Here is a 17,236-nt window from a genome sequence, read left to right as displayed (position 1 = left end):
TATTATCCCTGCTGTCAGAAGCCGGTCGTTGCAGAGGTAAACGAGCCAACGTGTTCACAATGATCTGTCTTCAGTTTTCTGGCGCATGTCTTCTGTATGCAACGACACAAAGATCTCTTTCACAGATGTTCCCTCGCTTTAATCTGTGTTTCGCAGCAGGGTGCAGATCCAGCAGATTGTGCGTGTCGGCCGAGGGGTGGAGCTTCAGACCTTTAAGAGCGAGCTGGGGAATGTTAAGCCACTCCTCCATTCCTCCAGTCCCAACAACTTTGTGGGAATCCTGTCTCGGTGAGAACAACTGATCCTGTCGTTTGTCTCATACCTGATTTACTGTAAGAAAACGGACTTCAAGCTGAACCCACATCGACAAAACTCTTCTGTAAAGCCGTCCATTCAGAGACTTAGCTCGTCGCATCGAGCTGTGGTTGACACTCTCATATACACTGAAACAAAGTCTGAATGTCGTCAGGGTGTTGTAGTCACCCGCCGTGGGCAGGCAGGCGGGTGGCGTGAACAACAAGTCAAGAACGTGGCGCTGTGGGGAATTGAAACACTTTAGCTGCAGCTACCAAATATCTCGATGAGTCTGGATCTCAGTGACGTTGACCTCGAGGTCAAAGTTGTCTGGAAACTTCATGATAACTTTAATTGATACCATAGCTGCATGTAGTAGTGACCTTGACCTGAAGGTCAGAGGTCAACTGAGAGTTAATGAGGAACATTTATGCCATAGATGCGTCTTTGGGGAGGGGGCGACTTGTGGCCGTCAGTATTTAATGTTATTCAACTTTTGGGGATAAAACACAACCGTGTGGACGTCTTAGTCCGTTTGCATGAACACGTTTGATTTAATATGTCGACCAATCAGATCAAAGACTGAAGGAAAAAACAAAGGTTTTCTGTATTTATTGTGTTTATTGTATTTACATGTAATCTAACTGATAAGCTACCAGGACATCTCTGCCTGTGTTCTGCTGCGAGTTCAGATCTGTGATGCTGTGTGGGAATAATGAATGGAAACTTAATGGGACAGAATCCCGTGTGCTTGGATTCTAAGAAGAGCAACAACAGCTTGCTGTCATGGTGTGCGTGCAGCAGGACTCAAGGTGCCAAAACTCAACTTTATTTGCTGGACAGGAAACGAAGAGAAAACTAACTAGACTGGGGAAGATAAACAGGCAGACAGAACTCGCATGAGGATACAACACGACACAGAGCAACAAAAACACAGGGCTCGAATAAACACCGGAGCAATCGGGGAATGGGAGAGGGAAACACAGCTGGGACAAATCAGACCTAACTAGACAACAGAAGCAAAACCAACACGCTGCACACAGGACAGGGACTATCAAAATAAAACAGGAAACACAGAAACAAAACTTAAGGACTAGAAATTACAGAACAAAGAACTACTAGAGCTCGAAATACAGAACCTTAAACCAAAAGACTGGTAATGATAAACCACGATGAAAGCTCAATAATTATACCAAAATCAAAACACACGACCCAGGACTGTGACACTTTGGGTCACACCAAAGGTTTGTTGTCTGTTGTGAGACATGTCTCGCTTTTTAACCAGTTAGAGGAAACTGTGATTCGTCTTTAACCCTTTAAAGCCGGTCGGAGCGGGCACGCTCTGTTTTGTGTAACTATTTTTAAATCCCGGTAGCTCTGCAACCACGTGAGCTAGCGCAATAATTTTTTTTGCATATGAAACCGGAGGAGTTGTACTTACATCTTGTGCCATCAGCTTGTCCTCGGTCACAGTTTCCTTCCACATATAGCTTTGCAAAAACTGCATAAAAAGCGCTTGCAGCAACAAAAACATAATATTCCAGAAACACGCTTTGCCGATCCGATCAGCTGTTTGTAACACTTCCTACGTCCATCAGCGTGAACTATCACATGGCCGCCATGTCCTGCCCGAAACCGGAAGTGACGTCATTTTTCGCGGAAATGTAGTTTTTACCATCAGGGCCTCATGAGCCTATACTGGTGTTTTTAAAAGTTATCTTTGACTTTATGACTTTCTGTGTCGTTTCTGGGATGCTGAGGACTCATATTGCACTGCTGGAAATAGTTTATTTTGATGCACATGCTGCTTTTTGCAAATTTGCAGTATAATATTTATTTTCGTTTTTCCTGCAGTATATAAAAATTGGTGTATTTCAAAAACAAAACTATGAAGACACTCAAAATAAATTTCCTGTGGTGGGAAACTATTTTGTGCAACTTTTTTGTATTTACAGTTTTGAGGGATAAGCCTCTTAAATTTCTCTAACTAGAAATATATGTTAAAAAAACAAATGCGATTTTCAGTTTTTTTGTAGTTTATTGCACTTTTTTGCAATTTATGTAATTACTATGCACTTAATGCAGACATATTATTAAAATCTGGGCTATAATGGTTGTATTGATGTATATCAACTTGAAATGCTCCCAAAAATGGCTCCACAGCATGTAAAAATATAATATAAGCTCTGGTGGACTTGGTTCTATGGTAGGTCCTAAAGGGTTAAGGACACTGACTGGCCAGGTGGATTTCAGCCGGACACCGTGTCTCTGGATGTTTAGTGCTTTATTTCTACAGCCCCAAATCACAACAACAGTCACCTGAAAATGTTGTTAGTGGTTTCACATTTATCGTGTATACAGACACGCACGATGTGTTTATCACATCACTTTGAAACATGTCGTTTTTTCACCTGTCCTCTCTCTTATTCTTTCACTTTAGATAAACATTATGTCCATAAATATTTGGACAGAGACAGGTTTGGTTTTTTATCACAATGAATTTGTAATGAAGTTCAGACTTTCAGCTTTCATTCAGAGGGTGGAACAAAAAGATGTGAGGAACACAATCTCATCATTTCAGGGGCTCAGACGTCATTGGACAAACGAAACAAGTGAAAGTAATTGTTGAAACGCCTTTTCTGGCACTGACAGCCTGAAGTGTTGAATTCATGGACATCACCAGACGCGAGCCTCCTCCTTTGTCATGCTGTGCCTTCACTGCAGCAGCTTTCAATCGCTGTTTGTTTGTGAGCCAAAGTCTTCAGCCAATGAAACGCTCAGCTGGGTTAAGATCAGCTGACTGACTTGGCCTTGGCTCCGGCTGTACGTCTTGTGTCCATCTGTATTAGGAAACGCCGTCCAATCATTTAGCTCGATTTGAGCACACCTCCTTTACATAACGATATCTTTACTTTCATATGAATTGTGTGTCTTTAATGCGTGTAGTGAAACAGCAGCTGTGTTTGTGTCCTCCTCTTCAGTGGCCTGCTGCTGCCCCGCGTGGGAGTCGAGCACCACGGCATAGAAAGAACCGACGTCGGCAAACTGGGCGGTGGGATCTACTTTAGTGATTCCCTGAGGTTAGTCGAAAATCTCAATTTGACCAGTTTCTTTGTGTGTCTGACACATACGCTGCTGTGCAAAAGTCTTGAGCCGCCCCTCATTCATTGACAGTTTGCCATTGAGTGAAAAGTGTAATACGACACATAAGGCAAGTATGAAGAACTAGTTCAAGGACGAGAGACGTGTTACAATCTGGACACAAATCTGATGGTTCCATTGATTTTGATTCCCAACACCACTGGCTGAACTCAGTCTTGCACCTCTCCCCCGACTACGTGCGCATCGGCAACGCTTTGAACCAATAACGCTTTGAATAAGATCGTGAGACTTGTTGCCACTTGTTTTAACGTGATCTTGTGTAATCTGCACGCCTCAGCATCTTCTCCTTGGTTCCCTAAGAAGGGCTGTGAGGTTCATACGCTGTGGAGTGTTTTCAGTCCTCTGGTTGTAGAGTTTCCTCTGAATGTAAAGCAAACACTGACCTGCAGTAATACAAGCTTTCACTTGTTATTATTGGAGTTTTGATATCTCTGAACCAAGATGGCAGCAACACAGTCACGTTTTCCATCCACAGCACCAGTCTGAAATACTCCAAGCCCGGCGTGACGGATGGCTCCCGGTTGTTGTTGGTGTGTGACGTTGCGTTGGGACGTTGCAGGCAGGTCTACAGGACGGACGTCCTGCTGAAGCAGGCTCCCGACGGATACGACAGCGTGCGCGGAGTCCGCCGCGCTCCAAAAACTCCCTCTGAGTTTGAGGTACAGTAGGACTGTGTGAGCGTTTACATGCACACGGATAAACAGACAGAAGAAAACACTTCCTGCCCATAAGCTGAATTATTGTTCTTTGCTGAATATTTAACTGTTGTCACACTAGGTTCACTTCACTAACGCACACAAACATGCATCCACTCTTGTGTCCTCCAGGATGATGAGTATGTGGTATACAGTCCTGATCAGGTGAAACTCAAGTATGTGGTTCAGTTCAGCATCCAAGGAGACCAGCTAAAGGCCTTCACTCCTGCCGTGGACATGTCACCTGAGCTCTGTCTTCCTTGTTCTGCTGAAGGTGAGCACTGGACAGCTGCGCCTTTGATCGGCTCTTATTTATGGCGATGAACGTGAGAGTACAGTGCGCTCAGCTTAGTGGTTGAACTTGAGCTTTCATACGTTTTTACCCCTCAGCTGTAAAAGGCTCATGTGGTAGCATCGTCACCACGTTTATAATTCCAGTAAGCTGAGAATGAAATTTGAACCTCAAGTGCTAAAAATCATCAGTGACCCTTGACCTCAAGATAAAATTCATAGGTCTGAAAACTCCAAAAGGAAGCCACCCAGGATTATGACACTTACTCCAGACTTGCATCTACTCACATTAAGCCCAGACTGATCCAAGTGGGGTTAACCAGTAACACCACCAGATATAACATGTCACTGCTGCACAGCTGTCTTTAAAGGTAAACAGTGACGTCATTCATTAGATGCAGCTTATAATTTACAGATGGACTTCTTTACTCAAAGCACTTTTTAGTTTATCGTAGAAAGACACAAAACCTTTGCATGTAGAGTTGGTGAAACTACACAACAACAGTTTTTTGTCAAGCTCTTCAAAGTGTTTGTTTGCACGTGCAGGATGTTGGTTGGGCCCTCAGCTACAGGTTTGTTGCCATGCAGGCCGAGTCTAAAGAAGTGTCGAGATCCTGCTCCGGTGGCTTCGTCTATGTGAGAGGACTGTGTTTATTGGTCAGGATGGGACTGACAGTCTCTGAACAGCTATGAGATTAGTGGAAATCCTTTGTCAGCACGGTCTGCTATGTGCGAATTATAATTATGAAGCTGAAAAATAGAAATGAAGCTAACCACGTCATTCTGCACTGTTTCGTCTCTTGTTTCTGTGTGTAGAGCTCAGTTTAGGCGATGATATGTTTGAAAGCAGTAAAAACCCCTTGGAAGAGGTGACCGCCGGACTGTTGGACAGCGCTGGTCAGCAGCTCCCTCTGCAGGCCGTTCATGTGAAGTGTAAACTGATGGATCTGCTTTCGCAGGTAACGGTGGCACATCGAGTCGTTTCAGTGTTTTTCATTGTTAGCTTGCTGACATACGATTTGACATTTGATGTGATCGTCTGTGTCCTTCTTAGGTCATCATCTTCCAGAAATACACAAATCTGAGCTCAGTGCCCATTGAGGCAAAGTATGTTTTCCCTCTAGATGATTCAGCTGCAGTGTGTGGGTTTGAAGCTTTCATCAACGGGAAGCATGTCGTGGGACAGGTAACGGAGCGTTATTCAAATACTAGTTCACCGTCTGAAAGTTTTCATTTCCTGTTTCTGTGAATTACAATATAAACACCTGTCAAACTCTCTCTATTTATATATATATTAGGGGTGCAACGATACACAAAATTCACGGTTCGGTTCGATACTTTGGTGTCACGGTTCAATATTTTTTCGATACAAAAAAAATGTTCATGCCTTTTTAATTTGTCATTTATTACATTTTCACGGCACATTCTGCACCACATCTCTGTGCGTTCATCATTTGTTTGAAGCCAGCTCACCTCCTGCAAACACTTTTCCAAGAATACGCGCTTCTTTTGTGGTTCGGACTCCTTCTGACATTTGTTTGGAGGTGGAGGAACATCACAGTAATTGCTTAAAGGAGCTTCTTCGACATCTTTAAGAGTTCTAAACAAATGTCTGTCCTCCTCCAGAAAATCTTATGTACGCAAACACGCGTTGCAACTTCTTATCTTGTGCGTGTTTTTTATTTTGACAGCGAATGTGCACCTGCGGACCACTTATGTGCAGCCCTGGTTATTTAGCTCGTCATATTGCAGCCACAGAAATTCTTTTGTCCATGAAACCATAAAGCTGCACTTTCTTTTTGCCTTATAGTCTGATTTGTCATAACTTCTCCGTTTTGTGGTAAGCTTTTCTTTGGCTGTCACTTCTTCACCCTGACCTGTCTTATTTGGCTCAGCAGAACTAAAATATATATCCTGCTGCTTTTACACACGGACTCACATAAGCTCAGCGATTCTCTGCGCGATCAACCTCTCACATGTTTAAGCTGCGGGAGATTTCACTTGTCATGTTTGCATAGTAAGCTAACGATTAATAAGACGATGTCAGAGGAATTGGTGCACAAATTATCATCACTCACAGATCAGTGCTGTCGCTCTCTATACACAGTTCGCACGATTGCAAAGTGAAAGCAAAAAACAAGCGCAAATTCAAACGCGACTTCAATATGTCACATATTGACAGTGGCTCACCGATGCCAATGACATAATTACCCAGCTACATTTCTGAAAGAATGCAAAAGCATTGACATATATTTTTCCTTCCTACAATAGCCCGACGGGCAGGGCAGAGATAGATTTTGGTAGCCCGACTGGAAAAATCGCTAGCCCCGGGACGTCGGGTTTTACTTTAGTCCATGACGCGCTTACCTTCAGGGTCATACGTCACATGAAAACCAAAATAATTCCAAACGCCAGATCTGAATGAGGGTGGGGGAGGTCCATGTGTCTTGCTAGCTTGCCCTGCGCTCTTCCTTCTGACGATGCTGTCTGTGTGGAGCGCTCAGTGGATCTGCGCTCGACAGTGCAGCCTAGGCGGAGTAGTCGAGCGCAGATTCACTGAGCGCTCAACACAGACAGCATCGTCAGAAGGAAAGTTGATAAAATAAATTAAAAATGTTGTATTGTTCGATACATATGCGTACCGAACCGAAAGCACTGTATCGAGTGGTTCAATATCTATACAAGTATCGTTGCACCCCTAATATATATATATATATATATATATATATATATATATATATATATATATATATATATATATATATATATATATATATATATATATATATATATATATATGTATATGTATATGTATATATGTATATGTATATGTATATATGTATATGTATATGTATATATATATATATGTATATATATGTATATGTATATGTATATATATATATATGTATATATATATATATATATATGTATATATATATATATATATATGTATATATATATATATATATATGTATATATATATATATGTATATATATATATATGTATATATGTATTTTTTTTTTTTTTTATTCATGAAAATGTGACCAAAGCATAACAGGATCTTTTATTATTCCTGTTGTTGTTGTCAAAGCCCAGCAGTCTGTTGATAATACCCAGTACTCTGACGCTGGAGGGAGTAGAAAAGCATTCTTTAGTGTTTTCCACAAAGTTCTGCCAACATCAACGAGCCTTGAAGCAGCCGGGTTTGTAAAAGACTTCAGGCTGTGACTACATCACCCTTCAGCTCACTCGCTCTTTTGCTAGTTTGATCTATCAAATGCAACATTTAGGTTTATTTTGGACATTGAAGTTCTCATGAGCTCATTGGCTAATGATTTGTGAGTCACAATTTGTTGACCAATAAGCACGTGGGTTCTCTCATTTCACAACCCTGTGCTCGTGACATTTGGATTCAAAAGATGAACGATGAATAGTAAAGCTGCTCAGTTTGAGGCACTACGTCTATCGTGTATATAAAGCCTGTGCTGTTCAACACAACGTGAGCAAACCAATGGATGTTTGTTTCTCAGGTGAAGGAGAAAGAAAAAGCTCGCAAGGAGTACAAACAGGCTATTGAGAAAGGACATGGAGCTTATCTCATGGACCAGGATGCACCTGTACGTCTAAGCACGCACACACACACACACACACGCACACACGCACACGCACACACACACGCACACACACACACACACACACGGTCATCATGCGGGTCCAAGCTTAGAGCTGTTTAGCGTCTCCTGGTGTTATGTAGGCCCTTTTAGCCGCCACTGGTTGTGACATGGTCTGTATCCTCACTGCAGGATGTGTTCACCATCAGTGTGGGTAACCTGCCCCCTGGTGCAACTGTCCTCATCAAAGTGACCTTTGTCTCCGAGCTGATCGTCAGGGACGGCACAATTCTCTTCTCCCTGCCCGGCAGCGTGGCTCCGTGGCAGGAGAGTGCATCCCTCAACCAGACCACACAGGTAACAGAGATCCTGTCCGGCTCATGATTGAATCAGAGTTTGCTTTGATGACAAATATGACTTTAAACGTCACTCCACAGGTCAGTGTGGAGAAGGTGTGTGTAACTGATGAAGCTGCGAGTGTGAGGTGAGCGAAATGAAGCATTTCTGTTAACCAGTCTGAACCTCGTCTGCTCATATCCACCTCCAAACTGTTAAGAACTGAACAACAGCTTTGCAGTATTTACAGCTTCATTATTTCGTGTATCCTCATGTTTTTGGTTTGGGGTTGTTCAATCACTGTTCCTTTGCTCTCAGAGAGTTCACCTTGGACCTGTCAGCTGAAATGCCCTATGAGATCTCCAGCCTGCAATGTATCACTCACCAAGTCAAGATGAAGGTCATTTGGCTTTTTATTTTACATTTAAGCAGTGAAACTGAATATTTTATTTACAAAAAATGTGTCCAAGTGGAAGATGGTAGATAATGAAAAGAAGAGGCCCCAGGACAGATCCCTGCACGCCTGCAACCAGAGGAAAGGGCTGAGAAGTGAAGGATTTAAGTCGAATAAACTGAGTGATTTAAACCTGGCTAGTGGGATATGGGAGAGACCGAAGGAGGCGAGCCTACTGAGGAGAATTGAGTGAGAAATGGTATCAAAAGCAGCAGTCAGATCGAGAAGAATAAGAATGGAGAGTAAACCAGAGTCGGCTGCCATGAGAAGATCATTGGTTACTTTTATCAGCACAGTTTCAGTGCTGTGGGACGGCGAAGACCAGACTGCAACTGTTCATGCAGATTATTATTAGTTACGTATCATCCAAATCTTTTGGGATTTAAGTCCCTCTGATCGAGCATGTGAACAAATGACAACCTGGCTGCATTTGGAATTGAATCAGAAGTCGTTAAAATGAATTCTGCTACTAGTAATAACAATAATTACAATCATTATTATACTTGTTGCCGTTTGTTCTTCATTTACAGCTTTCCAAAACACCGTCATTCATTCTATTTAAAGATTTCGATTGTTAATATTTGTTTAATGTGACTCTATTTTAGTTGGAAATCATTTCTATTTGACCTGTTGTCTGTGTCCAGTCAGAGGAAGGCTGGGTGGACCATACCACTAATTGTTTTACCTCAAAGTTTAAACCAAACTGCTGTTTACAAATATGGATTTATTGCATGCAAACCAATCATTTTTTGCTCTTTAATGTTTGTGGTCATGTAGAAAACCGACTGTAAGGCAGTGGTGAGCGTGCTGCCAGGACAGATCATGGGTCCAGATGGATTCCAGCTGTCCATCATGCTGTCTGACGTCCACCTGCCCAGGATGTGGGTGGAGAAACACCCTGACAAGGACAGCCAGGTTTGTCTGTCGCTCTCTTTGTCTTCTCCTCCTGTCACTCTAAAAATGCTGCTTTTTTGTTCAGCCATCTTGTTTCCGTCCCTTTAGGCCTGCATGTTGGTTTTCTATCCAGACTTTGAGGTCAGCTCCAGTTCAGACGCAGATGAAGTCATCCTGCTGTTGGACACGTCCGAGTCCATGAAGGGAGAGTCTCTCCGCTCGGCCCGCAGAATCGCCCTGCAGATTCTCAAAAGCCTGGATCGCAGCCTGAGACTCAATGTGGTTTTGTTTGGAACAGGTCGGTTTGCACTTGCAGCCTGAGGCAGCTTTTAGGCTAACATTTAAAAAGTGTTAGCTCAAGTCAACCTGAAGGATGTGAATAACAAGAGCAGCACGTCTTTCTGTGAGCAAACCTGTGTCACTCACAAGAGTTTCATTTACAGTTTGTCATATTTGCATTTTTCCCACACAATACTTGGATGAAGCTGTTAATCACATATTACTGAGGAAACCCCGCAAATGCTTGCTGTAGCCAGTGGTAGCTTTCTTAACTTTTACTGTGTTTGCCTTTCAGATCACACAGAAGCTTTTCTAACAGTGACGCCACTTGGTGAAGTTTATGAAGAAGCCCAGAGATTCATCAAGGTCAGTTATAAATCTGCTGTGCTCTTATAGCTCCGGGTACTGAGTAGCATGGCTGCATGCTGCTCTATTTGTTCTATTCTTATCTTAGCAGGTACGCTAACACTAGCTAACATGATCCAGAAAAAGCCCTTCTTTCACCTCAGCCCTAAAAGGCTGATGGGGTTTTGTCACCACCCAAGTTTGTGAATGTGATAACTTGAGAACGAAGCCATGTAGGATTTTCAAATTCTTACTATAGGTGTATCTACCAACAGTGTCAGACATGTTTGAATCTTAGTGACCATGATCTCAAGGTCAGAGGTCAACTGTTCTGAAAAGCTTCAATTCAGTTTTATTTATACAGCACCAAATCACAACAAAAGTCCCTCAAGGCGCTTCATATTGTAGAGTAGATACAGAGAAAAACCCAACAATCATATGACCCCCTATGAGCAGCACTTTGGCGACAGTGGGAAGGAAAAACTCCCTTTTAACAGGAAGAAACCTCCAGCAGAACCAGGCTCAGGGAGGGGCGGGGCCATCTGCTGTGATTGGTTGGGGTGAGAGAAGGAAGACAGGATAAAGACATGCTGTGGAAGAGAGACAGAGGTTAATAACACAGGGCTCTAGAGTGCGACCAATTTGGTCGCAAATGCGACCAAATTTTTCAGTGGTGCGACTAAAAATAAATATTTGGTCGCACAGGTGCGACCAACTGTTCCGGTAACAAAAAAAAAATCTCTGTAACTCTCCGTGTGGTCAACAACAGACACACATTATGCCCCTATCGTGGACTAAACCAATCAGAGATAGTCAGGGGCGGGACCTCTCTGATTGGCCGTGGTCCAGTTGAAAGTGCAGGTGGAAGAGAGAGGTGAGTAGCTTGAATAAAGCGATATCAATTCATTAACGGATTCCACACAAAGACCTAAACACGGAGCGGACCCAACACATCAGAATCAGCTTCGTCTTTCTCGGCTTTCTCACCCGACGGCCTGAACACGGACACGCTGTCGGAGCTTAGCGATTCTTCGGGTCCGCGCTGTGTTTACGTCTTTTTGCGCTGATTCTGAGCTGCAGGTTTTGCCTCTCTCCAACCAAAATCCACCGAGCCTGCAGCAAAAGAAGCAGCAAACTGCGCTTCACATTTGATCAATGTCGTCATGAATTCCCTCTGACTTTTGCTGTTTTGCTTCCACCACGATAAAAATCACACTTCCTGCACAGCTCTCTCTCTCTCTGTACTTCAGGAACAGTTTCCCGTCTCAAATCTGTTTTCTGCATTATTCATTCGCTTATTACCCACCAGTCTAGCGTTGTTTACAGCGCTTTTTCTTTTTTCACTTAAATGACCTCGGACAAGAAAGCCTAATTTCTGCTGTTCAATACTGAAGAAATTTAAATTTCTTAAAATTATGCAAAATTGCAGAATATTTTTAAGGTTATCTGCTATAAAAAGCCAGACCAGGAAAATCTCCTTCATGTTTTCCTGTGTTTTATTCTCAGTTACTTTCACACAAAGGCATCTGCTGGGATGTTCACAATTCTGATGAAGTCATACATGTATCAGTACTGATAAATGATCAGAATTATAATATTTCTGACTGTCTGAGGCTAAATTGAATCAAATCAGGACTTTGAGAACCGGAATTGAATGGATTATAGAAATCAGTGATGATACTCAGCCCTAGTGAGCAGCCTAGGCCTGAGAGAAGTGGATGTACTGTAGCTGTGGGTAATAAGAAAAGATGAAAAGAACTATTGATAACTTTTTTGTTAAGTTAAGGCCTGATCTGTCTGAAATTCATAGCCAGTGCTCTGACACGGTGCCATCAATATTTGAATGCTGAAAAAGCACAGTGTATCCAGAAAACACATTATATGCTGCAGTAAATGCACTGCCCAAGTGTCCCCTCTCCCCACGGCCTTTCAGCAGCAGACAGCAGCAAACAGGTCGTCAGAGGAGGCCAAGATGATGATTAAGTTTTTAACATTTTCTACAATATTGACAAAGCACTTTAAGCACAAGTTTGTTAGTTAATAATTTAGAAATTAATATTGTCTGTATGGACTTCCCCCCCCAAAGAAAGTGCACATGTAAAACTGCGGTGTTAAGCGATGCGGATGAAAAATTTGAGTGCGCCTAACTTTTGTGCCGGTACGCCAAAATTTTTAAAGTTAGGCGTACCGGTGCACCGATGTCAAAAAGTTAGGCTAGAGCCCTGTAACAGATATGATTCAATGCAGAGAGGTCTGTTAACACACAGTGAGTGAGAAAGGTGACTGGAAACTTAACTTGTGACACATCTAACTTATTGGTAATGTCACAAGAAAAACAATGGTGTGCTTGGTTTCAACGTAACTTTATTCTGTCATGAGTTATTTACAAGTTTCTGACCACTTATAAAATGTCTTCAATGTGCTGCCCATTGTGTTGGATTGTCAATGCAACCCTCTTCTCCCACTCTTCACACACTGATAGCAACACCGCAGCAGCCAGCACAGGCATCCAGTATCCGTAGTTCCAGATGCTGCACATCTCGTATCTTCACATCATAGGCAATTGCCTTCAGATGACCCCAAAGATAAAAGTCTAAGGGGGTCAGATCGGGAGACCTTGGGGGCCATTCAACTGGCCCACGACGACCAATCCACTTTCCAGGAAACTGTTCATCTAGGAATGCTTGGACCTGGCACCCATAATGTGGTGGTGCACCATCTTGCTGGAAAAACTCAGGGAACGTGCCAGCTTCAGTGCATAAAGAGGGAAACACGTCATCATGTAGCAATTTCAAATATCCAGTGGCCTTGAGGTTTCCATTGATGAAGAATGGACCCACTATCGTTGTTCCCCATATACCACACCAAACCATCACTTTTGTTGTTCCAACAGTCTTGGAGGGATCCATCCAGTGTGGGTTAGTGTCAGACCAATAGCAGTGGTTTTGTTTGTTATTATTCTGCAAATTCTGTGCACCGATCTGGGTCATCCTCGCTGAGATGCTGCAGCAGCTGGAGTTTGTAATGGTGCCATTTGTGAGTAGCACTACTGCACATATTACTTTGTACATTTACACTACTCTGGTCAGTTGTTTACTTGCACTGCTGTGACAATACATTGGGGTGCTAATATGGCACAAGACACTTTAACATTGTATTCACACAATGTACATTTTCAGATTTTGAATTTAAAATTTCCACATTTTTGCTATTTAATTTATTTATTGTATATATTGTCTTTTTGCACAGTCAAAGGAGAGTTCAGGACACATTTCACTGTGTTGCACTCGTATGACTCTGCATATAACAAATAAAGAGCCTTGAATCTTGATGTAAGGAGCAAAAGACCGCACTAGGGACTGAGCTCTTGGAAACTGAGCTACTGACTGTAGTGACGTTTATGGGTGAAGTTGAGCAGCTGACTGAGCTAATTGCTGAGTTTCATGCTGAGCTGGCAGCTCTGAGTGCTCTGGCCACAACTCAGCGTTCCCTAAATCAGAGTGCTCTAATTCAGCACGTGCGATTTCAAAGTCCACTAAAAAAGCTACACAGTCCGCTGAATTAGCTCACTTGATCCCCTCGCCAAGGTCGAAGGCGGTTGTTCCAGAACCATGTTCTGCCTCAGTTACTAACTTTAAGGCAGCAGGTTAACAGCCACACAAACAGTCTGAGAATGCACAGCCTGTTAATGGGCTCTAGTTTAAACACTCCAGTCAGAATGAGCACAAGAAAAATAGTTTCCATCACTCCCTGAACACTCCTGCCCAGAATGAACAGTCACTGTTTCAGCAGGTAGTGACAAAATGCCTCGGTTACTCACAACAGCTTCACAATTAGTAACTACAGGGACGGCTGACAGTGAACTAACAGTCTCCAGGCCCACTGGCCCAGAGAAACCCACAGTGGACGGGTTAGACAAAACCTTTCTCTCTACTTTCAGCTGGCTTAGCATTGCTAGTGAGTGGGGAAGAAACGGCCTTCATCTTGTTAATAGCAAGTGGTGTTACAACTATGGTGGAGTCTGAGTTACTTTGTCTGCTGACTCAGCAGACGTTGAAGGAGTTAGAAAAGATGGGGTAGGGTGCCGATGGCGAGGAAGCCTTCTTCCCTGAAGTGGAGGGTCCAACAAGTGAGCAGCAAACGACGGTGGGGAAACTGTCCGCCTATGAAGAAAAACCAGGCAACAAGAGCTCCCAGGGAGGCAGCCGCATCCTCCTCGCCCGGACCGCCCAAACCAAACGGCTCAAAGCTGGAACTTGCCCTCAGCACGGTTACAATTCGAATTATTTTCTTAATGTCCAAAAAGCTCACTACACACTACCCGTGTGTGACGTGAAGGACGGGATTTATTTATAGTGAGTGGAAAAAACAACATGTACAAATGCAGCACTGTGGCTCCCGTGGCGATTCCTCTGCGAGTCCGACACACGTGTCCATAAACAGTGAGGAGGTGACAACTCCAAAACCCGATTGCACTCCGTGGTTTCCCCTCGAGACGACACTACCGACTCCTGGTGGCACAAAACACACACAGCTCAGCAGGAAACCCACAGTAGTGATGTCGTTCACATAAACGCTCATCAATGGAGGTACTTTACAGGTTTGGAATAGACTGGAGCTCCGCCCCCTTCTTAAAAAGGACTCTCTTGATGAGGCCATCAGCTACAGCTGCTAACGAGCGGCAGGTGTCGCAGTCCCTTCAGTGGCCCAAAGTACCCCGGAGCGCGTATGACCACACACACAGGGAGGAGGAGGAAAACCACCAAAAACACAACATATAAAATAAACATACAAAAAATGCATTAGCTTACTTAGACCCAGGCCATGACAGTAACCTCCACTAAAGCTGTTTCTGTGCTGTGATGAGCTCTGAAACTAATGGTGGACATTGGCCTTTATTACAGTTTGTTACATGTTTTTGCTTTTATGACTCCAGTAACACGTCAAAAGATTTTGCAACTTGCCCACAGACAAAGAAATGATCAGTTTCTATGGTGGGTTCATGTGAACAGTGAAAGACAGAGCAATGAGGAAAAGCATCTAGAAAAATGCATTTGAAAAACGTTACACATTCATTTTCATGAAGGGAAAAGTATTTGATCCTCTGGTAATCACAGAGGTCAGGCGTGTCGTGCAGTTGCAGGTTTTGCACACATCTCAGTTTGTCCCGCTCATGTTTGCAGATCCTCTCCAAGTCAGAAATGTTTTGTGGCTGATGAACTAAAACCTTCGGCTCCCTCCACAGATTTTCTATGTATAGCTTCTATTATAATGTGACTGTGTTGTATTAGTGAATATATTTTGATGTCAATGGCACTGGTAATGTTGTGTTTAAAGCCAAACTCAACAGAGAGTTTTGAACAAGCTCGATTCTTCTCTTTCCTATTAGCACTCCGCTCCATTAGGGGGAGGCACTGAGCTGTGGCGTCCCCTGCGAGCGCTCAGCCTGCTGCCTCCATCGCGCGGCATCAGGAACCTGCTGCTGCTGTCGGACGGCCACATCCAGAACACCGAGCTCACCTTGAAGCTGCTCAGAGACGATGCTCAGCACAGTCGCCTCTTCACCTGTGGCCTCAGGTCTGAAAAGGGTTCTGAGTGGGAAAATAATAATAATAATAATAATAATAATGGATTGCATTTATACAGCGCTTTTCAAGGCACCCAAAGCGCTTTACAATGCCACTATTCATTCACTCTCACATTCACACACTGGTGGAGGCAAGCTACGGTTGTAGCCACAGATGCCCCCAGGGCATCATCTATACACTGTGTAGCAGCCTTGTGTTTAAATAGTTGCCCTGTGAAGTTATTCTCTAAGCTAAGTTGTACACAAGTACAGGATGTCATTTGAGAGTTGTTGTTTTTTTAAGTGTTACACAGCTGTGTCGTCCTACAGCTGTGGTCACAAGTTTACATCCATTTATCATGAACATGATCGTCATGGTAACAGTAGGCTTTCATGATTTCTCTGAACCGCTCGTTTTCCAAGATTATTATACAGTTTACATCTTTAATGAGCTTAAAAAACAAGACGTGGGTACACAGTTTGTAAACGTTTGCCCACAGCTGTATACTGTCGCATTAAAGTGTGTCCTGCTGTTTAAACGGTACAGTCACCAGTAAGAGACGTGAATTTACAAAGCACAAGGCCTGAATAACAACATTAACAACACGGATCATTGTAATGGACGCTGTGATGCTCTGCACACTGAGCTTCTTCTTGATTTGATCCATTTGATCTTTTAAATATGTATAAAGTATATCTATGTGTCTGATGATTTTAGCACAATGGCCAACCAACACATGCTGAGAGCCCTGGCTCAAGCAGGGGGCGGAGCCTATGAGTTCTTCGACACAAAAACCAAACACAACTGGGCAGAGAAGGTGAGCGCTCATGTCATACATAAGCAGCTGTTAATTGTTGTTATTCAGTTGTTGACTCGTTATAAGAAGATCATAAATAACATCCAAAATTTTCTCTGTCTGTTTTGTTTACAGGTGGCCTGTCAGCTGAAGCGTATGGCATCTCCTGGCTGCAGTTCAGTGTCTGTCAAGTGGCAGCAGTTCAGCCCAACAAGTCCACCTCTGCAGGCTCCCAAGCAGCTGCATGCTCTGTTCAATGACTGTCACACTCTGGTTTATGGCTTTGTGCCACACTGTACTCAGGTAAGCTGCTTCTCTACTCTCTGAACACAGCCCTGCCTTTTCCTTCTTTTCTGTCTTTTAGAATAGAAAAGAATAGAATTCAACTTTATTGTCATTGCACATATCATGAAATGCAGTTTGCATCCATGCAGAAGTGCTTTAGCCATGATATAGGTATATTACAAAATATATATCAGCAATAATAAAGATATATTACAAAAATGGGTCT

The 17,236-nt window shown here is 43.1% G+C and overlaps 1 protein-coding gene across 1 annotated transcript in view; it reads left to right on the top strand.

Moving 5' to 3' along the window:
• Nucleotides 1-17,236, top strand: part of parp4 (poly (ADP-ribose) polymerase family, member 4) — a 39,775-nt gene that overhangs the window by 9,099 nt on the left and 13,440 nt on the right. Inside the window, exons 11-26 of the mRNA XM_085385366.1 lie at nucleotides 157-288; nucleotides 3,276-3,374; nucleotides 3,932-4,115; nucleotides 4,284-4,425; nucleotides 5,259-5,401; nucleotides 5,497-5,628; nucleotides 7,974-8,060; nucleotides 8,247-8,411; nucleotides 8,492-8,538; nucleotides 8,709-8,790; nucleotides 9,622-9,759; nucleotides 9,847-10,036; nucleotides 10,313-10,383; nucleotides 15,752-15,939; nucleotides 16,647-16,746; nucleotides 16,861-17,028. Coding sequence (XP_085241492.1) covers nucleotides 157-288; nucleotides 3,276-3,374; nucleotides 3,932-4,115; nucleotides 4,284-4,425; nucleotides 5,259-5,401; nucleotides 5,497-5,628; nucleotides 7,974-8,060; nucleotides 8,247-8,411; nucleotides 8,492-8,538; nucleotides 8,709-8,790; nucleotides 9,622-9,759; nucleotides 9,847-10,036; nucleotides 10,313-10,383; nucleotides 15,752-15,939; nucleotides 16,647-16,746; nucleotides 16,861-17,028 — 2,068 coding nt within the window. The remainder of the gene's footprint in view (nucleotides 1-156; nucleotides 289-3,275; nucleotides 3,375-3,931; nucleotides 4,116-4,283; nucleotides 4,426-5,258; nucleotides 5,402-5,496; nucleotides 5,629-7,973; nucleotides 8,061-8,246; nucleotides 8,412-8,491; nucleotides 8,539-8,708; nucleotides 8,791-9,621; nucleotides 9,760-9,846; nucleotides 10,037-10,312; nucleotides 10,384-15,751; nucleotides 15,940-16,646; nucleotides 16,747-16,860; nucleotides 17,029-17,236) is intronic.

Source organism: Rhamphochromis longiceps, linkage group LG16 (genome assembly GCF_057381845.1).
Source record: "Rhamphochromis longiceps isolate RC_006_pf linkage group LG16, R_longiceps_female_GT1.1, whole genome shotgun sequence".
NCBI lineage: Eukaryota > Metazoa > Chordata > Actinopteri > Cichliformes > Cichlidae > Rhamphochromis > Rhamphochromis longiceps.
This window is presented reverse-complemented; position numbering and strand designations above follow the sequence as displayed.